This window comes from Cotesia typhae, unplaced genomic scaffold (assembly GCF_013202065.1).
Source record: "Cotesia typhae breed Kobodo isofemale line unplaced genomic scaffold, CoteBio_Ctyphae contig_44, whole genome shotgun sequence".
Taxonomy (NCBI): Eukaryota; Metazoa; Arthropoda; class Insecta; order Hymenoptera; family Braconidae; genus Cotesia; species Cotesia typhae.
In genome coordinates this window covers 1,131,010-1,155,330 of record NW_027423753.1, presented here as the reverse complement: position 1 = coordinate 1,155,330, position 24,321 = coordinate 1,131,010, and the positions used below count along the sequence as shown (strand labels likewise).

General features: G+C 30.5%; 7 protein-coding genes and 1 long non-coding RNA gene across 16 annotated transcripts; 4 read left to right on the top strand and 4 right to left on the bottom strand.

Moving 5' to 3' along the window:
* Positions 1–1,800: 1,800 nt before the first annotated feature.
* Positions 1,801–5,224, top strand: LOC141528797 (uncharacterized). 2 transcript variants are annotated; one of them, XR_012479472.1, is made up of 8 exons: positions 1,801–2,403; positions 2,862–2,919; positions 3,003–3,533; positions 3,614–3,624; positions 3,702–3,816; positions 3,976–4,249; positions 4,347–4,478; positions 4,567–5,224. It is a non-coding gene; the product is annotated as an uncharacterized LOC141528797 (long non-coding RNA). The 2 variants fall into 2 exon arrangements; XR_012479473.1 differs by having other exon boundaries at positions 1,801–2,399; positions 2,862–3,533.
* Positions 5,225–6,333: 1,109 nt separating this feature from the next.
* Positions 6,334–9,350, bottom strand: LOC141528974 (malonate--CoA ligase ACSF3, mitochondrial-like). Its single transcript, XM_074245282.1, has 7 exons — positions 9,215–9,350; positions 8,886–9,129; positions 7,978–8,653; positions 7,630–7,775; positions 7,271–7,501; positions 6,870–7,048; positions 6,334–6,701 (listed from the first exon to the last, which is right to left on the bottom strand). Exons 1-7 carry the CDS (start codon positions 9,344–9,346, stop codon positions 6,507–6,509), a joined length of 1,803 nt encoding a protein of 600 aa, XP_074101383.1. The 5' UTR covers positions 9,347–9,350; the 3' UTR covers positions 6,334–6,506.
* A 498-nt stretch (positions 9,351–9,848) lies between these two features.
* Positions 9,849–11,012, top strand: Sf3b5 (splicing factor 3B subunit 5). 2 transcript variants are annotated; one of them, XM_074245295.1, is made up of 2 exons: positions 9,849–9,988; positions 10,602–11,012. In XM_074245295.1, coding segments are annotated over exons 1-2 (267 nt in total). In that variant the 5' UTR covers positions 9,849–9,986; the 3' UTR covers positions 10,867–11,012. The 2 variants fall into 2 exon arrangements, with proteins under 2 accessions (XP_074101396.1, XP_074101397.1); XM_074245296.1 differs by lacking the exon at positions 9,849–9,988 and adding an exon at positions 10,248–10,375.
* Positions 11,003–12,523, bottom strand: LOC141528979 (exosome complex component MTR3). Its single transcript, XM_074245292.1, has 4 exons — positions 12,181–12,523; positions 11,717–11,970; positions 11,461–11,607; positions 11,003–11,345 (listed from the first exon to the last, which is right to left on the bottom strand). The coding sequence occupies exons 1-4, from the start codon at positions 12,329–12,331 to the stop codon at positions 11,049–11,051; spliced, it is 849 nt and encodes a 282-aa protein (XP_074101393.1). The 5' UTR covers positions 12,332–12,523; the 3' UTR covers positions 11,003–11,048.
* Positions 12,524–12,635: 112 nt separating this feature from the next.
* On the top strand, positions 12,636–17,507 carry LOC141528975 (glucose dehydrogenase [FAD, quinone]). Of its 2 annotated transcripts, none has more exons than XM_074245284.1 (10): positions 12,636–12,849; positions 13,227–13,426; positions 13,500–13,608; positions 13,665–13,882; positions 13,997–14,164; positions 14,219–14,372; positions 14,446–14,588; positions 14,819–14,996; positions 15,059–15,263; positions 17,372–17,507. In XM_074245284.1, the coding sequence occupies exons 1-10, from the start codon at positions 12,696–12,698 to the stop codon at positions 17,373–17,375; spliced, it is 1,533 nt and encodes a 510-aa protein (XP_074101385.1). In that variant the 5' UTR covers positions 12,636–12,695; the 3' UTR covers positions 17,376–17,507. The 2 variants fall into 2 exon arrangements, with proteins under 2 accessions (XP_074101385.1, XP_074101384.1); XM_074245283.1 differs by lacking the exon at positions 17,372–17,507 and adding an exon at positions 15,409–15,686.
* LOC141528980 (uncharacterized) lies at positions 15,545–16,520 on the bottom strand. The gene is made up of 2 exons (XM_074245293.1): positions 16,257–16,520; positions 15,545–16,178 (listed from the first exon to the last, which is right to left on the bottom strand). The coding sequence occupies exons 1-2, from the start codon at positions 16,338–16,340 to the stop codon at positions 15,687–15,689; spliced, it is 576 nt and encodes a 191-aa protein (XP_074101394.1). The 5' UTR covers positions 16,341–16,520; the 3' UTR covers positions 15,545–15,686.
* Positions 17,421–22,213, top strand: Grp (serine/threonine-protein kinase grp). Of its 6 annotated transcripts, none has more exons than XM_074245285.1 (7): positions 17,685–17,774; positions 17,890–17,955; positions 18,262–18,363; positions 19,122–19,666; positions 19,765–19,968; positions 21,295–21,650; positions 21,791–22,213. In XM_074245285.1, the coding sequence occupies exons 3-7, from the start codon at positions 18,281–18,283 to the stop codon at positions 22,007–22,009; spliced, it is 1,407 nt and encodes a 468-aa protein (XP_074101386.1). In that variant the 5' UTR covers positions 17,685–17,774; positions 17,890–17,955; positions 18,262–18,280; the 3' UTR covers positions 22,010–22,213. The 6 variants fall into 6 exon arrangements, with proteins under 6 accessions (XP_074101388.1, XP_074101389.1, XP_074101386.1 ...); XM_074245286.1 differs by having other exon boundaries at positions 17,690–17,774; positions 18,266–18,363; XM_074245287.1 differs by lacking the exons at positions 17,685–17,774; positions 17,890–17,955 and adding an exon at positions 17,421–17,562.
* Nipp1 (nuclear inhibitor of protein phosphatase 1) lies at positions 22,102–24,228 on the bottom strand. The gene is made up of 5 exons (XM_074245291.1): positions 24,042–24,228; positions 23,847–23,907; positions 23,606–23,759; positions 23,196–23,416; positions 22,102–22,820 (listed from the first exon to the last, which is right to left on the bottom strand). Exons 1-5 carry the CDS (start codon positions 24,068–24,070, stop codon positions 22,248–22,250), a joined length of 1,038 nt encoding a protein of 345 aa, XP_074101392.1. The 5' UTR covers positions 24,071–24,228; the 3' UTR covers positions 22,102–22,247.
* Between the last annotated feature and the right edge of the window lie 93 nt (positions 24,229–24,321).

The following is a 24,321-nucleotide window of genomic DNA, read 5'->3' as shown; positions in this document are numbered from 1 at the left end:
TTTCCAGGAGTTGGCTGGTTAATTTATTAAAGAGCAAGATAATAAAAGAAGAAGTAATAGAGTGAGAAATCAGATATACTATGTAGACAGGAATGATTATTATCATATGAAGAATAATTTGTCTTGATGTGTTGAAACACACTTGAACAATTCAATATGCCTTTTAATCTGTTAATCTGGTATTCGTATCTTAAGGTAATGGTAAATTCGAGTTGAGATAAAACAGTAGAGTATATTAAGAATCATTCTGAGCATTATGATTGTTCAACAGGGGAATGCGGTGTCTTGAGATTCAAGCTCTTATAATAAGAGGCGAGCATCTCCCGTCGAATCAGACCCCAAGATAAAGAATAAGAATTGGCCAGAGCTGCCCAGATACTGAGTATAGTTGGCATTCGGCATACGAAGGACCAACATATCCGAGGAAGAAACACGACGGGAGTGGCGGTGAGAAACAACCAAAGGTAGAGAAGATATCGTGCCGGTTAGTGCCCCGCCCCGACTTCAGGGTCGTCTTAATTACCGGGTGGTCCAGTTCGAAACTCCATAAATATTTGGTTGCCTTGGCGGCACTCTTTCCTTCGAGTCGAGACCCCAGGACTCCTGGGAGACCACAAGATTTCTTCTTCTTCTTCTTCTTCTTCTTCTTCTTCTTCTTCTTTATAGTCTTCTTTATAGTCCTTCTTCTTCTTCTTCTTCTTCTTCTTCTTCTTCTTCTTCTTCTTCTTCTTCTTCTTCTTCTTCTTCTTCTTCTTCTTCTTCTTCTTCTTCTTCTTCTTCTTCTTCTTCTTCTTCTTCTTCTTCTTCTTCTTCTTCTTCTTCTTCTTCTTCTTCTTCTTCTTCTTCTTCTTCTTCTTCTTCTTCTTCTTCTTCTTCTTCTTCTTCTTCTTCTTCTTCTTCTTCTTCTTCTTCTTCTTCTTCTTCTTCTTCTTCTTCTTCTTCTTCTTCTTCTTCTTCTTCTTCTTCTTCTTCTTCTTCTTCTTCTTCTTCTTCTTCTTCTTCTTCTTCTTCTTCTTCTTCTTCTTCTTCTTCTTCTTCTTCTTCTTCTTCTTCTTCTTCTTCTTCTTCTTCTTCTTCTTCTTCTTTCTTCTTCTTCTTCTTCTTCTTCTTCTTCTTCTTCTTCTTCTTCTTCTTCTTCTTCTTCTTCTTCTTCTTCTTCTTCTTCTTCTTCTTCTTCTTCTTCTTCTTCTTCTTCTTCTTCTTCTTCTTCTTCTTCTTCTTCTTCTTCTTCTTCTTCTTCTTCTTCTTCTTCTTCTTCTTCTTCTTCTTCTTCTTCTTCTTCTTCTTCTTCTTCTTCTTCTTCTTCTTCTTCTTCTTCTTCTTCTTCTTCTTCTTCTTCTTCTTCTTCTTCTTCTTCTTCTTCTTCTTCTTCTTCTTCTTCTTCTTCTTCTTCTTCTTCTTCTTCTTCTTCTTCTTCTTCTTCTTCTTCTTCTTCTTCTTCTTCTTCTTCTTCTTCTTCTTCTTCTTCTTCTTCTTCTTCTTCTTCTTCTTCTTCTTCTTCTTCTTCTTCTTCTTCTTCTTCTTCTTCTTCTTCTTCTTCTTCTTCTTCTTCTTCTTCTTCTTCTTCTTCTTCTTCTTCTTCTTCTTCTTCTTCTTCTTCTTCTTCTTCTTCTTCTTTCTTCTTCTTCTCGAAGCTTCCTCTCGAGAACCAGAGAGAGAAAGTCAATAAGAAAAGGAGTATATAAAATGAGAGAGTAAATATAAAGATGTACAGTAAACTCGATAATTCGATGCTCGTGTAGGCTTTTTCACAGACCAAGACTCTTCTCTTGTATATAATTCCATCAGATTGAGGCCTCTTTGTATTTAGAGTTACACCGCCTGGCTCAACTCTCCTGACGAATAACCGGATGACCGTCCAACTCTTTTAAGTAACATTCTACTCAGTTATGTTGGCTAGGGAGCCAGAAAGTCTACCGAAGGTAGTCATTTAGATGAATCGTCGGTTTGGTCAATGTGGGAAAGAGATAAGTTAACTTGAAGATGAGGATAAGGATGAAAGATTATGCTCAAGTGGAAGAGGATATCTAATATTGTCTCTACGCGAAGATAAGGACAGCGGCTTGTCAAGAGCTGCCCACAAAAACTTAAACGTTAAACAAAATAATTTATTGATTTTAATCTATTCGGCGTTATCAAAAGAGAATAAATTTCTGCCGTTCCACCAGAAGAGGATTAGTCATTTTTGAATCATCGGGCAGGTATATGGAGAGATAACAAGGATGCTCATCCTAAAACTCAACATCCTATCCACGTCACCCAGCTTTACAAATTGACCGGCCTCCTACGCTATGCGCATAGCACTCTACATATTCGACAGAATGTTTAATGTTTTCGCCGTGACTCATCCGCCGGGACATCTCTATTATCTGGTCATCTGAGCATGGGATATTGTGGAAGTAAGTAAGTATACGTCATGTGGACCATAATCAATTACATTGCTTGTCATTTATATTATTAAGAGAATAAGAAAAATTTTTTATTATGATATTTAGGCTGCATTCGGAAATGCTCTATCTCTAGATACATAATTAAGAAATGGCCTTATATCTTGTGAAATATTGACATTTTTAAAGATATAAGCTCATCCCGATGTTACACTCATCGAGACCTTTCATTTAAGTACCCACATCAATTTTTCATATATTTTATATATTTATATATTTGTATATATGAAAAATATATCAAAAATGCATGTGGGTATTCAAATGAAAGCTCTTGATGAGTGTAACATCGGGATGAGCTTATATTTTTAAAAACGTAAATATTTAAGAAAGTACAATGCAATTTAACTAGTCATTATTTAATAAAGCAAAATTTAAATTTTTTATAGTTCATGTTATTATATTTATTGCTTCCAGGGAATCCATTAGTAAGTGCACGTGATATCTTGTGAAGTACAGAATTGGTGAATTATAAGTATGCTCCCTTTACTTAAAGAAGAAATATATGTATGTTCTTCTTTCTTCTCTTCTATGCTTCTACCCGGCTTGGCTTACCAGTTTCAGGCTCGTACGGTCCGCCCACATACGAAGCCTAAAACAATGGCCATTACTACCAATTTTCGATGAGCTGTCATCAACCACCCACGGGTATACGACGAGGGAGCTAGGGCACTATCATTTGTGTGGTCTGCCAGCCGGATTTGTGTTGAACCTCTGTTTCGATTTCACCAAAGTCTGAAAATGAGCTCGACAGAGAAGAGAATAGTTGAGGGCATGAGAGCAAAAAATCTATGTATATGTATAATATAATACTAAGTGAGTGAGATTGACGACTAAAAGAAGAAAGAGACCACCTTCGTAGAAGCCACTTACTCTCGCGAGAACAGAGAGAACATTATTTATTCTATCTCACTTGGTTTTATATTTCGAAATTCTCTCTACTCCTCCGACGGAGTTAACTCTATACACTCATCGGTATACCGCGGATTATCTTGGATATTATTATGTTTGTATTATAGTTCGAGTAAAGAGAGAGTGGAGTCATGTGAGAACAAGAGATGTTAATTCCCACCGAGCCTTGCTGATCAGGTGGGTTATAGAAAATTAATAATCTTCTCATGCTCAACTATAATCGTATTGCCAATGGTGAGTCTTTATTTTTATTCCAGAAAACTCTCAAGTATGTTCTCGATTATTCAGACACCTGATGGCTCATTATGCAAGTTATAATTATGTAATCACTCTTTTATTATGCAGAAGTATATTTTCATGGGTAGTACTACTGGATTGATGCACTAGTTTGGTTTTACCTGGTGATTTATTACGATCTGGTTCAAACTTGTCAGCTATTTTTCATTTTATCTTTAGAGAGGTATTTCTTTTTAATTTACTATAATTTTTTTTTTATTTAATATTTTTAATAATTTTAATTTTTTTTATACCAAAAATTATTTTGATTAGAGTGATAATTTTTTTTTTTTAATTTTAAACAAATAGTTTACCATAAAAAAATTTTTTTTATCAATTTTAGATGCAGAAATTTAAAAAAATTATCAATGCAATTTTTTAAAATATTTTTTTAATATCAATTTCTTCTTTAAAAAAAAAATTAAAAATTTTTTAAGGATCACCATGATAATAAATATAATTTTTTAAGAAAATTTTGAAAAGAAGCTTACAAAAAAATTGTATTCCAATATTTACACCCCTTAGTAATTATCCACAACTGGATTATACTGTAATACGTAAGTTTCTGAGAAGAGAATAATTTAAAATCGTCAATAAAAACCAGTAAGTTTTTTTCAGTAAGTATGAATTAATTACTACTGGTCTTAAAATGCTTAGAGCATCAGATCATTGATTAAAACGACTTATTATAAATTTTATTTTATTTATTTTCAGTAAAATCAGCTGGTATTGTATATTTAATGGTAGAAGGGAGTAGTATATACGTGGGCAATAAATACAGCGATGGATCTAACCAGTATAAGTACGGGCACCCTCACCTGTTCCCATCTGCAGCTGCATTTGACGGTAAGAACAACATAGTGGACAGTAAACAGGTTGATGTGTGCAACATACACACATATACTTACCTTAACTTATATATTTCTATATATAGACCGATATCTTCTTGACAAATTATTATTATCTCCCGGAAACTCGTTTCTTCTCAATTAAACGTGACGATGAGAGTTTTATTCCCGATCCTCGAGTTTTATTTTAAATTCCCGTGAGTATGTAATGCTAATTTATTTTATAATTATATACTTATTAATCAAGTAGGGAGCCAGATGAAGAATGATGATGATGATGATGATGATACTCGTATACTTATGCTGACATTCGATAGAAGCCGATACGAGGTAAACAAGTATTCTCTACAGTCCAGAGAGTACTTTCGGTACGCGGCAGACAGCGCGTCGCCCAATCTCCTGACTTGTTCATATTCTCACTACTTCTTGTGTATTAGAGCTCGAGATATAATACCAGTTACATCAACTCCCGTCGATTCAATTGTACCAATGTATTATTATGTTAATGCCTTTTTATTTAATTTATCGCGTTACAGCATCTAGAATTCAATTCTTGGTAATAGTCAAGATTTTTATCTTTATTATTAAGAGAATGAAAAAAAATTTGTTTCCAGGAAAGTCGTATGATAAAATCGGTTTTTTTTTTTAGTGAATTTTAGTGTCATTCCAAAGGCCTTGACTAATTTGTACCTTTTCAAGGATTTTTAAAGATATAAGTTCATCCTGACATTACACTCATCAAGAGCTTTCATTTGAGTACCCACATCAATTTTTCATATATTTTATATATTTATATATTTGTTTATATAAAAAAAAAAAATATCAAAATGCATGTGGGTACTCAAATGAAAGCTCTTGACGAGTGTATCATCGGGATGAGCTTATATCTTTAAAAAAATTAATATTTAAGAAAGTACAGTGCAATTTAACAAAAGTAATTATTTACTAAAGCACAATTTTATTTATTTATAGCTAAAAAGTCACGGCAGTAACATAGTAACTGCAAGATTGCTAGTTTAATATTAATTTATGACATTCTGGTTAAAACCATCTTTGAGATATTATAACACACTTTTCTTCTTAGTAAATTGCTTGCTTTAAATGTAATTTTAAAATTATTAGATGTAGTTTTAACTGGAAATTCGGTACATAAATATTTTTCTACGCTGTAAACAATTGTTTGAAGGTCTCACGTTCATATAATACTTTATTACAGTACTTTGACTGTTGTGAAAATTTTCTATTAATAGATAATGAACGCTGTGCTGCTTTAAATTATAATTTCATTATTATTATTATTATTATTATTCAATATTATCATTTTCTTAGAATATTAATTTGTTTATCCGTTCGGGGAAATTATTTAAACACACTTAGTAGAATCTTTATTTTAAAACATTTCAAGATTTATTCTATTTGTCTTTTCCTTGATATTTTGTCGGGTTTTTTTTTTTTTTTTTTTAATATACTTGTCCACGTGTTATTGAGGAAACCTTTGATGATTTTTTGTTTACTCAGTATACTTATACTAGGTTTATTAATATTTTTTGAGTTAAATGTGAAACTACGGTATTACTTTATATAACGTTATAACTATTAGAAAGTCTGATATGGATTTAAATATCGATTTATTTAATCTAAAGCGAGTTAATGTGTTTAATAATCTTGATCGTGTCAAATAAAATCAGCCAACGGAAATATTAAGTAGTTTTATTTTACACGGGCTGATTTTTTTTAAGTATTTATAAATGCAATTAAATATTTATCAAAAATTAAAATTTTTTTTTCTGTACACTGAGAGAAAATTTATTTAAAAAAAAATTAATTTGTTTAAAATCAAATTTAAAAATAAATTTTAACTAAAAAATAATTTTATTAAAATCCAAAAACAAATTTATAATTTTTTACAAATTTTATAACAATATAAGAATTAAATATTAACATTTTGATTGACATTAAAAAAAAATATATATATATTTTACGTATTTAAATATCAGTGAGCATGTTCATGATATGAATATTAATTTCAAATTTTATTATTTGGAAAAACAGCTGCCAATAAATTCGGCTTGTTAACTTTTCCGAGATTATTTTTCGGGATTTTGTCGACTATTTTAAGGACCGTAGGCGCAGCGTAGTCGGGTAGCGATTTTTTAGCGAACTCGCGTAGCTGGTGTAGCAGAATTTCTGATCCCTCGCGAGTGACCGCAACAGCGGCGACCTGTAAAAAAATTATAAATAAATAATTGATCAACTGGAGTTGAAAAGTATTGAATTAAAAATAATTATCAGTAAATATAAAAGAAGTTGTATTATATGTGACTTGTGATGAAAACAAATATATCAATGATAATAAACAAGTGTAGTGAATTGAAAAACTTGATCTTACTTTTTGTCCCCAAGTAATGTCAGGCAAACCGACCACTGCACAATCTATGATGTCTGGATGACCAAGAATTACCGTTTCCACTTGCAGGGCACTGACCTTATAGCCTCCTGTCTTTATAATATCAACCGAACTGCGACCTAAGATGCTGTAGACGCTGCCGTCATACATTGCAGTGTCACCTAAAAATTTTTATTAAAAAAAAAAAAAATAATTTTAATCATTAAAATATTTGCTACTAGTCCCTTGAATTTATTTTTGCCGAATTGATTTAAAAATCTTTATTATAAATTAATTAAAAAAATTTTTTTTAAAAAGCTTGATTCAAAAAGTTTAAAACTAAATTAATATTAAAATTATGAACAAGTCAGTCGGCAAAAATTATAAACAAATAAAATAATTACCAGTTTTAAACCATTTATCACTGGTAAATTCTTTGGCAGTAGCCTCCGGCTTATTGAAATATTCCCGAAAGAGACTTTCACCTTTGACTTGTAAGTCTCCACTTAAAGGAATTTTAGCTTTTTTTCCGACAACTTTGTTGCCGGAGCTGGAACCTTGAACCAATACTTCGGGTGTACTACTTGGGCCAGTTATTCTAACTTGTACATCAGGCAGTGGAGTCCCAACAGTACCTAAAAGTAAAGTATTTTTATCATTTAAAAATATGATTTATATTATCGCCGATAATGTCAAAAATGTTAAATAACTATTTTGAAATTTAAGCAAAAATCCGGGATATGGTGATTGGATAAATAAACACCTGGAATACGTTGACCTTCCAGCGGATTTGACAGAACCATACCCGTTTCAGTCATCCCGTACCTTTCCAGCAAACGATGTCCAGTGATTTCTTCCCATCTGTCGAAAATCGGCTTTGGTAAAGGTGCTGAGCCGCTCACCATCAATCTATTAAAAAAAATTAACAAGTGAGTAATTATTTATTTAAAAAAAAATATATCAATAAAATCAAATAGAAATTTCGTTCAAAAAAATGAAAATTAAAATGGTTGGACCTATTTGTAAATATTTACTGAAATTAATTTTTATTTTTTAGCTGGAAAAAAAAATTTTTACAATATTTACAAAAATAAAAAAAAAAATAAGATACCTAATTTTTGTACTGCAGACTGTATGAACATACTCTCGAATTTTGGGATTCTTGCTGAACAACTGCTCATACTCTTGAATGAGCATCATGTAAATCGTAGGAACAGCCATAAAGACATTGACTCGTTCGGGATTCTGGAGATTTACGGCGAGAATTTGGGCCCAGACACTGGAAGTTTCGAATTTCGGGAGCATAACACACCGCGCTCCAATGTAGAGAGGACACATCAGGACGTTGACGATTCCGTGGATATGATTAAGAGGTAGAGTATGCAAGACTATGTCCTTGTCTGTCCACTTCCAGGCGGAGATAAGCGCGTTCATTTGGGACTGCAGGTTCTTGTGAGTCAGCACCACGGCTTTGGGCGTTCCGGTGGTCCCGGATGTGTACACGAACATCGCGTCGCTGTCATTGTAAAATTCGTCCTTCAATGGAGTCTCAGTTGACTCGTCGAAGTATTCTATGTCAGTGTCTCTGTTGTTCGCCAATCTTGGTAATGGTTTCATGGCCAGGAGTCGCAGTGCGTTGTCCAGGACTATCAAACGACAGTTGCATTTTGAGGCGATTGGTTCCAGTAGAGGAGCAAATTCAGTCGTTGTGATTACAACTTTTGATCCTGAATCTTTTAGGTAATACTCCAGGACTGGAGGTGGACTTGTTACACTTAGAGGTACGGCTGAAAAATTTTTTTATTCATTTTTATTAAATTAATTTTTTTTTTATTCAAATTTTATAAAATTAAAATTACATTAATTTTTTTTTTTTTTTAATTAAAATCATAAAATTAAAATTTTATAAAAATAAAATGACATTAATTTTTGTTTTGGAGTTAAATAAATTTTTTTTTAGTTAAAATATAAAATAAAAATTTTATAAAAAATATCTAAATTATAAAATAAAATAATTACCAATTTGTCCACTCATCCAACATGCCCACTGAACAATAACATATCTCGCATCATTGGGCATCAAAAAAGCAATTCTTTCTTGCTGACCTTCCTTTAAAATATTCGACAACTCTCCAGCAAATTGTCTGGAGCTCAAAAATAATCCTCTGTATGTATAATACCCCTGTAGATCTCTTAAGGCTGTTTTATCGCCAAATTTAATGGCGTTTCTAAATATTGGTACTACATTATTGTTCCTTGGTGGCTAAAAAAATATTTACAAAATTATTTTTACTCTAAAAAAATTATAAATACAATTTTTTAAAAGTAATTACATCATTTATAAATACCTCATGTGTTTCATTAATAGAACTAAGTGCAGCATGTGTCTGTTGTAATCTCCGAATAATTAAATTATTTTTCTGACATCTAGCAATACCATACGCAGAAGAATAAAAACTACGTCTCAGCAACGATCCCATTGGTGTTGACAAATTAAATTAAAATGATCTTCTACGTGTCAAATTTGTGTAATCTTAAAATAAATGTCAATTATAAATATACAATACTAATAATAATTATATGTCAATTACAGGTATACCGACAGTGAATATATGTCTTGAGTGTTGTTAAAAAATAAACTCAGACATTTAATAAAAATCATATGATCAACAAAAATAAACTTTTATATAAACATACGTTTATATGTCCACTGAAAATATTTCATGTATTATATATGAACTTATATACATATTCATAATTATAAATAACCGTGATTTAAATTGAGTTAAATAAACAAGAATTCTTGAATTCTTGAATTAATTAAAATATATATTTTATATTCAGAGATTAAATCTGTCATGTAAGTCATACATACCTTATCAAACATAATTATTACACTATTTATATTTTACAGATTGTTGTTCGCGCCACTTGTTATTTTTTACAACTCAAGACACTTTGACAGATCGACAGCCAGATCACTTTTAATAACAACACATAAAAATAACTCCGGAATGACAAGTTGACTTATCTACATATTTTTTCGATAGGTTACTCGGGTAAATTGTATTAAAAACAAACTTGAGTCCCCCTCCATCTCAATCTTTATTCATCTACGTCATGTAAGTACCTACAAAAATAATAAATAGTTCTTTTTTATGACTCTGAAGTTAGCTGACAGCTGTCATTGTTTTTAATTCTTACAACAAATTTTTTACAATAATAAAAATATCTAATAATTTTTTTTTTTTTTTAATTTTTACAATGCGGAATTTGATTATTAAATTTTTTTATTATAATTTAATTGATATAAAATTTAAAAACAACTTCTAATGTCTGTCAACTTCAGAGTGCCATCTTTTTTTACCAGCTGTTAGTAAGTTGAATATGATACTGAAGTTAGCGGTTTGAGGTTATGTGGTGTGTTAATTTCAAGCTTAACATCAAAACAAATAAATAAAATATATATACATAAATATAAGCCACACATTGAGGAAGTAAATAATTTGGTAATTATTTATAAACTATTTCTTTAATACAATATTGAAAAAAAAAAAAAAAAATGTTAATAATAAATTCGTAATTTTTTAAAGAAAAAAAAAAACAGTAATAGTTTAAATTATTTTTGAGGTTATATTGCTAATAATTTATTAAAATTAATTTAGCAGAAATTTGATAATTTTTTTAAAAAGAAATTATAACTAAGTACGTTGTCATTAATAATTTTTTTTTAAGGATGACAATGGGTGAGAGATATAATATACACAGTCAACTAGAGCATCTACAGTCCAAATACATAGGAACTGGACACGCTGACACAACAAAATTCGAGTGGCTAGTCAACCAACACCGGGACTCATGCAGCTCCTTCATGGGGCACTATGATCTTTTAAGTTTCTTTGCAATTGCTGAAAATGAGTCCAAAGCCCGAGTGCGCTTTAATTTGATGGAAAAAATGCTCCAACCTTGCGGACCTCCTCCAGAGAAACCCGAAGACTAGTTAATATTAATTAATACATTTGAATTAATTTTTCATACCGTATTAAATTTAATTTTTTTAATGATTATAAGTTTATAAGAAACAATAATTATGATTTATTAAGGCTACAGGTAAAACAGTAAAATTACAAATTAAATCATTTAAAATATTCTTTATTTAATTAAAAAAAAATTTTTAAATCCTTATTCTAAATTTTTAATATTATTTTTATGCTTTTTCAATGCCAGTTTGACCAAGTACTGCTGAGTAATTAAAGAAAGATTTTCACTGGCTTTAGTCAATGCTTCCATGGTAGATTGCATTGTATCAAGATTAATGTTTCCCACAAAATACAACTCGGAAACTTGATTCTTCTGTAAAAGACTGGCTTGCATAATTATCCCGTGATTTTTAGACTTGTGGGTTTTTGAGGGAACACTCATACAAAGTTCTTCTTCATCGGTAGTTGGATCCAGGAACACAGTGTCTGCGTAAATACCCTTAAAAATTCAATTTTTACAATTTTATCATAGAACTATCCTGGGCACGAATTTTTTTTTTTTTTTTTCTTCATTTTTTTAATAATGTAGACAATAATTAATAATAAACACTTACAGTACTAACCGCAGTAACGATACCATACGTCGAAATATTAGCATCAATCAGAGCCAAACTGGCAGCAGTAATAGCTGCTCCTAAACAAGATCCTCCATTGTCAAGTACCATCGCATAGATATCTATTTGAAAATTTGGATATTCATGCTAAAATAATAATAATAATAATAATAATAATAATAATAATAATCGTAATATTTATTTTTTAATTTTTAATAAATGAATAAATAATTTTTTTATTTAGAAAAAAAATTACCCGGCAAACAGCTGGCTCCAGTGATCTCTGCATTATCAAGCTAAATTCTTTTTCTTCAGCATCCTGCTGATGAATTCTCCTTTTAGCGCAAGAAAAAGACGCGAATTTAAATTCGCAGTATAAATTTCCATGTAAACTGTATCCAGATTTATTAGGAATATCTCGGGGATCAAAAACTGAACATATCACCTTCGTTTTTCCTAATTCTATGTACGCAGATCCTTTGGCCTGGCTGACGACTCCAGTTTTGATAACTAAAAATAAAAAAAAAAAAAATTAGTAAAGTCATAAGGCATAAAAAAAATATATTTATTTTATTAATTAATAATGACACTGAAATTAAAAGACATTTAATAAATTTTTTTAATTTTTTAACCAATTATTTAAAAAAAAAAATTTGATAAATTCAGTATCATTAATTTAATTAAAAATTAATAAATATTATTTGACAAACATAACCTTACATATTTTTCTAAGCTCCTGATTTTGTCTGCCATCTTTTCTATTTTTTAAAAATTTCTCTGGATTTTCTGTCTTGCTACTAGTGGAATCAATATAAATTTGATAAGGTACTGTCACTTCAGGACCATTAATTCTTCGTTGATCAACCGGCATCGTTGTCACTTAAATCCAAAATACAAGTAACAAGTAAATATTTACAGGTGGTCTGTGTTTAAAAAACTGACGTTGGCGATAATACTGAAGTTAGCCGTCAGCTGTTAATTTAAAAAATTTTTTTAATAAATCAATTGCAATAAAAAAATTTTCACTTGTAATTTTTATTAATTTTAACATGTGAAACTTTTTAATTAAATTTTCTTATAATAATTTAATTGCTATAAAATTCTAAAAAAATTTTTAATGTCTGTCAACTTCAGTGTCATCGTTGGCGCTGCTGTCGTAGTTATAGAAACCGCAAGTTAGCTCACGTTTCTCTGGAGCCTTAATTATTTATAATTTATAAAAATACAATAAATAAATGGATTTAATTATTAAATGGACGGCATACTGGATTTATGCTATTGGAGTTTTTTTTTTTATTAATTATTTAAATATTTTTTATTTAATTAGTACTATCATTGATTATTTAGGAAGTAATTTTGAAAATGGACAATTTTTTGACTACGTCATAGGTAAATATTTTTTATAAATAAAAATTATGATATTAAAATTAGACATTTAAAAATTTTTGATTTTTTTTAAATGATAAAAACAAAAAAATATTTTTAAAAAATTAAAACAAAAATTTTCATGTGTGGAAAATTAAAAAAATTATATGTGGAAGTTTTTAAAAATATTTTTATAGCGAAAAAAAATTTTTTTTTTTTTATCTATTGAATTAGCAATAAAAAAATATTTTTTGAAAAATGCTCTTATAGTTTTTCAAATTTTTTACGTGTGAAATTTTTTCTTTTAATTTTTTTTTTAAATGATTTTTTAACAAAAAAATTTTTTTAATTTTATTTTCATTTTTTTTTTTTAATAAAAAAATTTTATTAATTAATTTCAGTTGGAGCGGGTAGTGCTGGAATAACACTTGCATCTAAATTAACAGATGCAGGACACAAAGTAATAATAATAGAAGCCGGTGGTTCAGCTCCACCATTCGCCGACATTCCCGTTCTCGCATCTCTATTTCAGCTATCAAATTATGACTGGAAATACAAAACAACTTCGCAGAAGCATGCTTGCAAAGCACTAGTCAACAATGTATGTATTAAAAAATTCTTTTTTTTTAAATTAATTCAATTTATTTTCTTTAATTAAAAAATAATAATTGCAGCAAAGCCGATGGCCGATGGGGAAAATTTTAGGAGGCTCCAGCAGATTAAATTACATGGCTTATGTTGAAGGCCATCCTCAAGATTATCAATGGTTTGCTGATTATAAAAGTAAGCACTTAATTTTTTTAATAAATAATTTTTTTGACAGCTTGAGTTTATTACAGGTTATAAATTAAATGGAGTAAGTGACACGCGTCATTGTTCAGAATTGTGTGATAAAATTCTGGAAGGCGCTGAGGAAATTAATCAAGAAGCTATAGATAATGAATTATTAGAATTTAGAAAAGTACAATTGACGATGATTAATGGAGAGAGATGGAGCACTGACAGGCTGTTAAATAAAAATCAATTAACTGTTATTACTCATGCTCTTGTTAATAAGGTAATTTTAATTTTTAATTTTTTAATGTCTTTAAAAAATTGTATTTAAAATTTTTTTTGCAACAATTTATTTTGTTAAAAAAATTATTAAATATTTGATGAATTTTTTTTTTAGATTAAATTTATAAATAATAAAGCAAAAGGTGTAGAATTTACAAAATGGAAACAAAATTTTACAATTTACGGCAACAAAGGCATAATAATTAGCGCAGGAGCCATAGGAACTCCGAAATTACTCATGCTTTCGGGTGTTGGTCCCAAAAACGATCTAGAAAAATTAAAAGTAATTATTTCTATCGAAAATAAACTACCAAATTTTAATAAAAAATTTTTTTAGATTAAAGTGATCAATGATTTACCAGTAGGAAAGAATTTGGTAGATCATATTTTAACCGGGATAGATCTAGTAATTCTAGAAAAAAAATTATCAGTCAGTGTTCCGGAGTTACTTAAGCCAACGTCCGTCTTAAATTACTTTTTTAATCAGCAAGGTGAGGAATATGCTAAAAAAAAAAAATTATAGAGATTATTATTTGTCTATTATTAAACATAATCAATCAACAGGTCCTTGGACTTCTGCTGGCATTGAAGTTGTAGGAACATTGGCTGAAAAAAACAAACCAGATCTCCAGTTTATGGTAATTCCTGTTGGAGTGTCTCAGGACAATGGAGTATTTCTTCGCAAGGCCATGGGGATTAAAACCCAAGTATGCAATTTTTAATTAATTAAAATGATATTAAAGTTAGCAGTCACTTGATAATTTTTTTAACAATTAAATTTGTTCCAAAAAATTATTTATAAAAAAAAAAGCATTTATAATTTTTCTAAATTTATACATGTCAATTTTTTTGCCACAATTAATCAGTTAAAAAATTATTAAATATCTGCTAAATTAATTTTTAATTAATTAAATAAATTCCTCAATTTTATTTTAAGATTTTCAACGAATATTTTGCTCCTCTAACATTTAAAACAGCAGTAACAATAGCTCCAGTCTTACTGCACCCCAAAAGCACTGGAGAAGTGAAGCTAAAAACTGCAGATCCTTCTGACGACCTTAAAATTAATCCCAACTATTTAAGCCACCCAGATGACATATATATTTTAATAAAAGGTATTATTAAAATATACCAGCAATAATTTTAATTATTAACAAAAAAAAATTTTTTTTTCTAGGTTTAAAATTGATCGCCAAGCTGGTGAAGACCCGAGCAATGAAGACTCTAGGAGCCTCATTGTACACAAGACCCTTCCCAGGATGTGAAGGTATGAAATTTGGCACGGACAATTACTGGAGGTGTTATATACAGCAATTAACGCTGACTTCATACCACCCCGCTGGGACTTGTAGACTTGGAAGTGTAGTAAACAATTCATTCAGGTAATATTAAATGTATTAATTAGAAAAAATATCCTATATATACTCTTACAACATTTATACATTTGCTTATTCAGCAATTAATATTATTTAAAATAATTCCCCTCGACTAAGGCAATAGCTGACTAAGTTATAATAATTATTACAGAGTTCTGGGTACAAAAAATTTATTCGTAGTAGATGCTTCTATACTACCCTCATTACCGAGCGGTAACATAAATGCAGCAGTGATGATGATTGCCTCAAAAGCGGCTGATTTAATAAATAAATCGATGAGCGAGCTCAATCAAACTAAAAATTATTTTTGTCCGAAAAGTAACTACGTTAGTGACATATTTAATTTGCCTAATGTATGTCTCAAGTCCCTTTAAATTAATTAATTAATTGAATAAAAAATAAATTTATAAAGAATTAATTTCTAGAAAATTAACGAGTATTGCGAGAGCGATTGTGGTGATATCGTTGATTTCTGTGATCATTTTTGTGTTGCTGGTTGCGATGCGAGCAGTCCTGTCTGTCTCGATCACGCTCGCGCTCTCTGTCGCGGTTGTAAGGGTGGCTGCGGTCACGTCGATTGTCGTTTTTCGAGGGAAAATTGTTCATTTGGCTGGGGTACATGCCCATCCCGGGAGGCGTGAACATAGGAAGCATGTTTCGGGCGATGTTGTACGCCATTGAATTCTCCAGCGGCTGGTTTCCATACTGCAGGACGTTGTCATTGTTGAACTTGTTCACGGCACCCTTTGGGTCGCTCACCTGGCGGTTCTTCAGCATCAGAGCGCGGTTGAACAGCGTTGTCCCTTCGAATAAATTCAGAGCGTAAGGTACCGAGACCATGTGCTTAAATGTCACAAAGCCAAATGACTTTTGGCTACCATCGTGGTCCTTTGGGATGTTTATCTTTTCCAGAGGTCCTGCCTAAAATCGTAAAATTAAATTAATAAAATAATAATTAATACTACCATCATTTATATTAATTAATAATTAATAACTTACTTGTAAAAATAATTCGTATAATATATCTTCAGTGCATTTGTTACTCAAATTTCCACACCAAATTGTGCGTGAATCTTTGTCCATTTTTTTTTAAATTCTATCTTCTAAAGTAACAATAATATTTTACAAAAAAATAACCTTATTGCTTTCTGCAGTTTTGTATTTATGTTTATAGCCTCAATAAACACACGACGTGTCTTTTGTTTATAAGGTTAAGCAGGAGTTATTGCTTCGACGAATATTCCTCTGTTTATAATTTTAGGAGCGGATGGAAGCCATTGTTTTTTTTTTTTTTTTTTTTTTTAATTGGTTGGTAAAACTGTAAAGCTGCCATGAAGTAGGTTTTTCATTCGACATACTGAAGTTAGCTGACAATTGATGACACTGAAGTTGGCAGACATTAAAAATTATTTTTAAATTTTATAACAATGCAATTATTATAAAAAAAATTAATTAAAAAGTTTCATATAAAAATTACAAGTGAAAATTGTTAGAAGCAGTTTTTTATTGTAATTGATTTATTATTAAAAAATTCCACATGTGAAGATCAATAAAAATTACAACTGAAAATTTTTAGAAGCTTTTTTTTTATTGTAGTTATTGTAATTGATTTGTTAAAAAAAATTTTTAAAAATGACAGCTGACGGATAACTTCAGTATGATGTCATTGTCATGTTTGCTGCCTGGTGGACAACCTGTAAATTAATTATATTTGTCTAATAATTTTATACCAACATGATTTCTAGACTCCCGGAAAATCTGAGTATGAAATTAATTTATTATTATATTAAATATAATTTTTACGTATTTATCAACTTACTAATCAAAATAATTTTTTTATTTGCATGGAAATAATTTTTTTTTTGTTATATTTTGTTCCAATAAGTAAATTATTGACAAATTTTCAAAACGTCAAATTTTTGCTCCATTTTTTTTTTTTTTTTTTTTTTTTTAGCGAGAATATTAAAATTTAAATTTTAAAATAATATACTGGATAAAATTATTAAGTTTGTAAATAATAATAATAATAATAATAATAATAATATTAGGTTAAGAAAAAACTAATTCTTTGACAAATTTCCGATTTGATAAAAATTTCTGAATGCTTCCACCAGATGACAGATGACGGGTGGCGCGCGCGCGCATCTCCAGTTGACGCTTGCCGCCAAATGACCGGCATCTTATTATTGCAAAGTTAATTCGCGGATTGCTCATCGCCGATAGAATCACCAGTGGTCAGTAATTCACCAGGACAATATTCCACCTCAAAAAGCTAACGCGGGCCAATAAATCTGAGGATTACACGGTAAATATAAAAATTTAATAATTATTGCAACACGACAAAAAAATTACGCCATTGTTGGTGAGAATAATGTGTGCGCGTGCGCTAATAATTTTTCCCTTGTCCATTTTTGCTGGTGGCTGGTGATCTCGTCGTCTCGTTCTTTCGTCGTTGTTAGCGGCAACGGTTATGCCGTTTAGCGATCGATTTCTCACATTTAATCGGATAAAAGCATGGTAATTTCGGTATTATTTAACATTTTATAATCACTCATAGCTGTTAATTAATGACAGTTAATTATTTTTAATAAAATTCCAAAGTTGCGCAATATTAATACCGTTTATTTAACAGATTAATTAAACATCTAACCAAAGCCACGTGTTCCTTGTGTCCTGACATTTTTTATCTACAAGTCAGGTAATCGTTACTTCATTTACTCGCTCCGTTTTTTTTTTTTTTTTTTTTTTTGCAATCTTTTAAACTATTTTTTATCGTTAATTACTTTTTAACAAGAACAGTTTTTATTCATTATTTTCCGGCTCGGCAATCGATTCTTTGTTGCATCTTACTGCGTATTTCAATACATTCGTTATTAATTTCATTTACAATCGATATTTCATTAAACATTTGTGGTTTAGTAATCCGATAAAATATTATTTTCACAATAATTAATATTATAATTATTATTTTTTTTTTTTTTTTTTTTTTTTTTTTTTTGCTTAGTCAGGTATGCTGATACATTATGGCAGCGGGACGAGAGAGGAAGACAGAGTTTGTAGAAGGATGGTATCTTGGGCACACTCTTGGGGAAGGAGCCTATGGGGAGTAAGTAACCATAATAAGTTTTAATTATATTGTATTCATCGATAAAATAAACTGGTATCCAGCGTCGCCGGTTATTACGATACGCGATAAGTTACAAGTATTTGTCTATTTTTACAAATAAATTTGGGTAATTAATAAAGTTTAGAGGTCAAGATCTTATAACAAGCCTGGGAATAAATTTAATAAAGAGTCTTGCTGTTATTAATTTATTACAGATAAGTCAATTTTTTTTTTTTTTTTTTATTTTTTATTTTTAGTATGTCTGAATGAAACTTCATATTTAATTTGTAAAATAATTTTTTTTTTAATAAAAAATTATTGAAGGTCGGCTAATTTTAATATCAATTAAAATTGAGAGGCATTTGATAATTTTTAAAAATTTTTTAATAAATAAATTATTGCAAGAAAAATTTATTTAAAAAAATTTTTTATTTAGAAGCTCTAAAAAAATTATAAATGCAATTTTTTTTTTAAATTTTTTAGTAGACCGGGCTTATTTAAAAAAAAAAAATTGTTGGATGTCTGTTAACTTCAGATAAAAATTATCTAAAAATTTATAGAATTTTTTTAATTAAAAAAAATATTTGATTTGTAAAAAATAAAAAAAAATTATAAGTGCAATTTATAAAAAATATTTTTAATTAATTTATTTATTCTTTATTTATTTATCAAAATTTTAGGCCCTGAAGCCTTAGCTTAACATCAATATTAATTTATAAATCCTCCAAAAAAAAAAAATAAAAAAAATAATTTTTTAGAGTAAAATTGGTAATAAACAAATCAACCGGTGAAGCAGTTGCCATGAAGATGATAGACTTAAAGAAGCACCCAGATGCTCGGCAGAGTATCCACAAAGAAACAACCGTGCACCGCATGTTGTCAAACCCGCACATAATCCGTTACTTCGGGCAGCGCAGCGAGCCGAACATGGAGTACATATTCCTGGAGTACGCCTCGGGCGGCGAATTATTCGACAGAATAGAGCCGGACGTAGGTATGCCGATGGCAGAAGCCCAGAAGTACTTCCGCCAGCTGATGACAGCCGTGGAGTACTTGCACTGTCGAGGAGTCGCGCACCGCGACCTCAAGCCCGAGAACTTGCTTTTAGACGAAAAAGACAACCTAAAAGTGACGGACTTTGGGATGGCGACAGTCTACCGTTTGCAGGGTAAAGAGCGGTGCCTGGAAAAGCGCTGCGGGACGCTTCCCTATGTAGCTCCGGAGGTTCTGGTCAAACCTTACCACGCTGAGCCGGCAGATATCTGGTCCTGCGGGATCATCCTCGTCGCTCTTCTCGCCGGTGGTAAGATTTGATAAAAAAAAAATTTTTTTTTTTTTTTTTTTATTAAAAATTTAATTTGCAATTTGCATGCTCCAGTCTAATCATCCATCTCTGCACAGAGCTGCCGTGGGACGAGGCAGACGTGGACTGTCCGGAGTACCAAGCCTGGAGGGAGGCGCAGCACCTGGAGCTGACTCCTTGGAAGAAGATTGACAACACTTCTCTGAGTTTAATTCGTAAAATTCTTACTCACTCTCCTTCTTCGAGGATAAAAATTCAAGATATTAAATTGCACCGATGGTACCTGAATGATTTAGATAAAGGTATTATTTAAATTAATGTTTTTATTATTATTTATTATTAAGTCGTTTATTGTCACCTCAGTTAGAGTGTAGAACTATTTACCGGATGAAATAATTAAATAGTAAAGCGGCATTATGGCCGAGCGGACTAAATCATTATCCCGTTAGTTCGGTCGCACATCATGCCGTGAGGCGAGGGTTCGAGCCCCGACGGTTGTTAGAATAGTTCCAGCACCAACCGTCGGGGGTCGCTCCGGTAGCCGAACTGTACTGGCATGGGTTTTCTCTGTGGTTTCCCCATCTCGCCACTATTCCAACAACCTCTCGAAAGAGTTAAGGAATAAGGGTAAATGCAGTACAGAAAGCACAAGTTGGTCCACAGCCGCATCGAGAGTAATATGAAAGGATATGTGCAAGAATAATAATATATTGATAATATTGAAAGAGAGTGCAAAAAAAATGTTGATAATAAAAAGTAAATGAGGATTTGAAAGATTGTGTTGAATATTATAAAAAAGCGAGGAACATACGATGATAATAGAGAGAAAAAAAATTATACGTGAAGACGTTGAGACAATCAGCCTTGTAAAAGCCAAAATTGTTATACAAGTAAAACTCATAATAATAATAATTAATAATTATTATTAATTAATAATAAAAAAAAAATAAAATAATCAATTGATTTTTTAGAATCCAGCTGAAGAAGAGCCATTGTTTGCGAAGTCAGGTACTGAGTGACTCTGAGCATAATTAAAGTCTCAGGAGTACTTAGTATCTAACTCCGAGAACATTTTCAGTCAACAACTAAACTTTAAGTCTAGTTACTTTTTTCAGGATTTAATATTACGGATCTCGAGAGTAATATTAAAATTAAAAAAAAAAAAAAAAAAAAAAAAAAAAGGCTTTTGTCTTTCCTTTGGTAATACAGCTCTATGACTGTAATTGATCTTCATAAAGCTAGATTACCAAAGCAAAGTATATAAGCCCAAGCATCATGACTCATATATATTTATACCATATAATTAAGTAATAGTTGATGGTTATAATATTTTATTTTGTCCATCGTACTGTCTTTGGTCATCTAGCTGTATGATTGTTATTAATTCATAAAGCTAGAATACCGAAGTAAGAACGTTGGATATTTTCGCCTTTATTTTATTTATTTTTTTATTTTTTTAATTGCTAAATCAAAAGACCCATTGGCACTTGTAATTTTATTTCAATTGAAAAAAAAATAAATTAATTAATAAATATAATTTTTTTTTTTTATTAAAATAAAATTTCAAGTGTCAAAAAAAAATTTTTTTTTTTTTTTTTTAAATATTTATTAATTATTTTTTATCGCAGAAATTTCAAACCGAGAAACTGACGCAGAAAGAAGAGCCAAATTCACGCGTTACAGCGACGAAGATTCTAATCGTGTTTGTCTCTCCCAACCGGAGTTCCCGAGCGTAAATTCTTCGGTCCGCATAAACCTGGACGAGCGACCTGGGTTCTCGTTTTCGCAGCCAGCTGCTTTAGAAGACTTGCTTTTGTCCACGCAACCGGTTCAAAATACTCAATCAACCCAAAACTCGTTCCAGAAGTTGGTCAGGCGTATGACCAGGTTCTTTGTTAAGACTGATTGTGACGATACCGTCACTCGGCTTGTTGATGCCTTTAAAAAACAGAATTATACTTACCGTATTCATGAAGCCGGAATTGTAAGTTTAATTAATAATTTTTTTTTTATAAAAATTTATTTAGCAATTATTTAATAATTTTTTAAATAAATTATTGCAAAAAAAAAATTAATTTTTTTTTTTAATTTATAAAAATTAATATTGAATTTATTAATTTTTAGGTAACAATTTCGACAGTAGATAGAAGAAAAATGCCGCTAGTTTTCAAGGCGAACATCGTCGATATGGATAATCAAATTCTTGTAGACTTCAGATTGTCCAAAGGTGATGGTCTAGAGTTTAAGCGCCGCTTCGTATTAATAAAAGAAGCCCTCGAAGATGTTATTGTTAAGGGACCAGTAACTTGGCCTTTGGCCGTAGCAACTCAGTCGATGCCATAATTTATAAAAAATCATTAATTAATTAATTAATTAATTAATTAATTAATTAATCCCAAATGGGGGAAAAAAAAAAAGTATTAAAATTTATAAAATTTCTTCTACCGATATATATATATATATTTTTTTTTAATAATGCGTTGTTATATAATATCAATTACAAATTTATTGTATATTGAAATAATATTTATTTACATTTCAAATTTATTTTTTGTATAATTAATTGTACCATAAAAATTCCTTACACCAAAAGCGTGGGCAGAGGTTTCTTTCCAGGCCAAGCTTCCTTGGCGTATTTCTTCTTCTTGGGCTCGTGAGCTAGGGCTTCGACACTTGCTGGAGCCTCCGGGACCGGAGAAGCAACGTCTTGCTGGATCTGGGCTGGAGCCATGTCCACGTCAGGTGCGGGGTTCGGTAGCGCGATTCCGAGACGCGAAGTCACGGAAGTCAACGAGGAATAAGGATTATTGTTGACTGAAGGAGTGTATTGCTCCGGAGGCAAATCTTGGTACAAGTGGGACGTATTTATCGGCTGGAAGTGCTTCATATGGTGATGATGATGGTGATTGTCGTCAGACAGAGATATTAATCCTCCTTCCAGTCGCATTCTTTTACTGGGAACCACTGTTGTTTGCACGAGGTTGCGGAAACGTCCCACCGAAGGGTCCACGTCCTCTGGGTTGATTACTTCTTCATCGTCGTTGAATGTTATTCCTTTTTTTTTGCGCTTGCGGTTTGATTTGTGGACATCGTCGTCAGTTATTCCTAGCATTGATATTCTTCTATTGTGGGCTGTGTTGAATTCTGTTAAATTCTAAAATTCAAGTTTTTTTTTTTTTTTTTTTTTTTTTTTTTTTTTTTTTATTATATTATAAATTATTTAAATTATTAAGAAAATTTTTGAAGAACTATTGACATTTTTAAAAATATAAGCTCATCCCGACATAACACTCATCAAGAGCTTTCATTTGAGTACCCACATCAATTTTTCATATATTTTATATATTTATATATATCATATATATGTATATATAAAAAATATACCAAAAGTGCATGTGGGTACTCAAATGAAAGCTCTTGAACAGTGTAACATCAAGACGAGCTTATATTTTTAAAATGTCAATATTTAAAAAAGTACAGCGCAATTGTCTGATAATTTCACCATCATTATTTTTCAATTATTACTTACATCAAGCTCAGTTTCAGTTTCAGGCAATCCAAGCAACCCACCAGCATCAACGTCATCAGAGGATTTTTCTAATTCTTCCATAATCGTTCTCGATCCAGTTTGTGGTCTCTCTCTGATAATATAATAACGCGTTGACGCTCCAAAATGAAATGTACTATCAATTGGCAATTGAGTTGGCTTATTTCCTTCTAGTCTTAAACTTCCAATGTAAGTTCCATGAGCTAAACAATTTAAATAATGTCAATTTAATTAGTAATCAATTTTAATTACGCCAATTATCAAGCAGTTAATTTTTAACTGCTTTAATTAATTTTTCTAAACATTTCTTACTACTAAAAAAATTTTTTTTTTAAAAAAATAAAAAAATTAATTATTTTTTTTTTTAGTTAAAATAAAATAAAAACACTTACTGCTTCCTAGATCAACCAAAAAAGCTCTGTTTAAATGCTTGTGATAAACAAGAGCCGCATGAACTCGAGAACATGAGGCATGATCTATGCAAAAGTCATTCAGCTGTTGATTCCGGCCAAATAAATAACATTTCTTCTCATCTACCATAAGTTTCTGCAAACATTTGTCCAACTTAATCATCTGTTCATTTATTTTTCAACTATTACAAATAATAAATAAATAAACATCAATTGTTTTTACCTGAATCAACTTGTCACCTTTCAGAACGTCCAAGTGCAAACCTACCGGCGGTTTTCCGGCCCTGAAAATTATTTAAATAATTATTTTTTATAAAACATTTGCTAATTTTATTAAATTAATTATTAATTATTGATTTATTAATAATATAATAATTTTAGCAATTAATAAATAAAAAAAAAATAAATAATTATTTACCAGCTAGGAACTTCATAGTGATTAGCCATGTTGAAACTTTTTCAAAATAAACTCAATCTTGCTCCATTCAACGCTCGACCATTATACCCCACCAAATAAAAAATTTTGACTAATTAAAATATAAAACCAACCTAAAATAATCTCAAAAGATTATTTTATTATTTTATTGACTTGAGAAATTAAAATGGCGGACAGTGGGGGAGCTACTGTCGAATTATTTTTACAAATACTGCGTTCCCCTCAGATATTTAATATCTTGTACATATTTTGGGCATGTACA

Bases quoted from the DNA above. Each gene is read 5' to 3' on its own strand.
- LOC141528979 (XM_074245292.1), bottom strand. From the start codon at position 12,331: ATGCCGGTTGATCAACGAAGAATTAATGGTCCTGAAGTGACAGTACCT. The intron at 11,971-12,180 runs GTAAGGTTATGT...TTTTATTTTTAG, and splicing joins TCAGGAGCTTAGAAAAATAT to TTATCAAAACTGGAGTCGTC. The intron at 11,346-11,460 runs GTAAGTGTTTAT...TGAATTTTTAAG, and splicing joins TCGTTACTGCGGTTAGTACT to GGTATTTACGCAGACACTGT.
- LOC141528975 (XM_074245283.1), top strand. From the start codon at position 12,696: ATGGATTTAATTATTAAATGGACGGCATACTGGATTTATGCTATTGGA. The intron at 12,850-13,226 runs GTAAATATTTTT...AATTAATTTCAG, and splicing joins ATTTTTTGACTACGTCATAG to TTGGAGCGGGTAGTGCTGGA. The intron at 13,883-13,996 runs GTAATTTTAATT...TTTTTTTTTTAG, and splicing joins CTCATGCTCTTGTTAATAAG to ATTAAATTTATAAATAATAA.
- LOC141528974 (XM_074245282.1), bottom strand. From the start codon at position 9,346: ATGGGATCGTTGCTGAGACGTAGTTTTTATTCTTCTGCGTATGGTATT. The intron at 7,776-7,977 runs GTATCTTATTTT...TTTTTTTAATAG, and splicing joins GTCTGCAGTACAAAAATTAG to ATTGATGGTGAGCGGCTCAG. The intron at 6,702-6,869 runs GTAAGATCAAGT...ATTTTTTTACAG, and splicing joins ACATTACTTGGGGACAAAAA to GTCGCCGCTGTTGCGGTCAC.
- LOC141528980 (XM_074245293.1), bottom strand. From the start codon at position 16,340: ATGGACAAAGATTCACGCACAATTTGGTGTGGAAATTTGAGTAACAAA. The intron at 16,179-16,256 runs GTAAGTTATTAA...TTACGATTTTAG, and splicing joins TATACGAATTATTTTTACAA to GCAGGACCTCTGGAAAAGAT.
- Grp (XM_074245287.1), top strand. From the start codon at position 18,281: ATGGCAGCGGGACGAGAGAGGAAGACAGAGTTTGTAGAAGGATGGTAT. The intron at 18,364-19,121 runs GTAAGTAACCAT...ATAATTTTTTAG, and splicing joins GGGGAAGGAGCCTATGGGGA to AGTAAAATTGGTAATAAACA. The intron at 19,969-21,294 runs GTATTATTTAAA...TTTTTATCGCAG, and splicing joins CCTGAATGATTTAGATAAAG to AAATTTCAAACCGAGAAACT.
- Nipp1 (XM_074245291.1), bottom strand. From the start codon at position 24,070: ATGGCTAATCACTATGAAGTTCCTAGCTG. The intron at 23,908-24,041 runs GTAAATAATTAT...AATAATTTTCAG, and splicing joins CACTATGAAGTTCCTAGCTG to GGCCGGAAAACCGCCGGTAG. The intron at 23,760-23,846 runs GTAAAAACAATT...AAATGTTTGCAG, and splicing joins AAGGTGACAAGTTGATTCAG to AAACTTATGGTAGATGAGAA.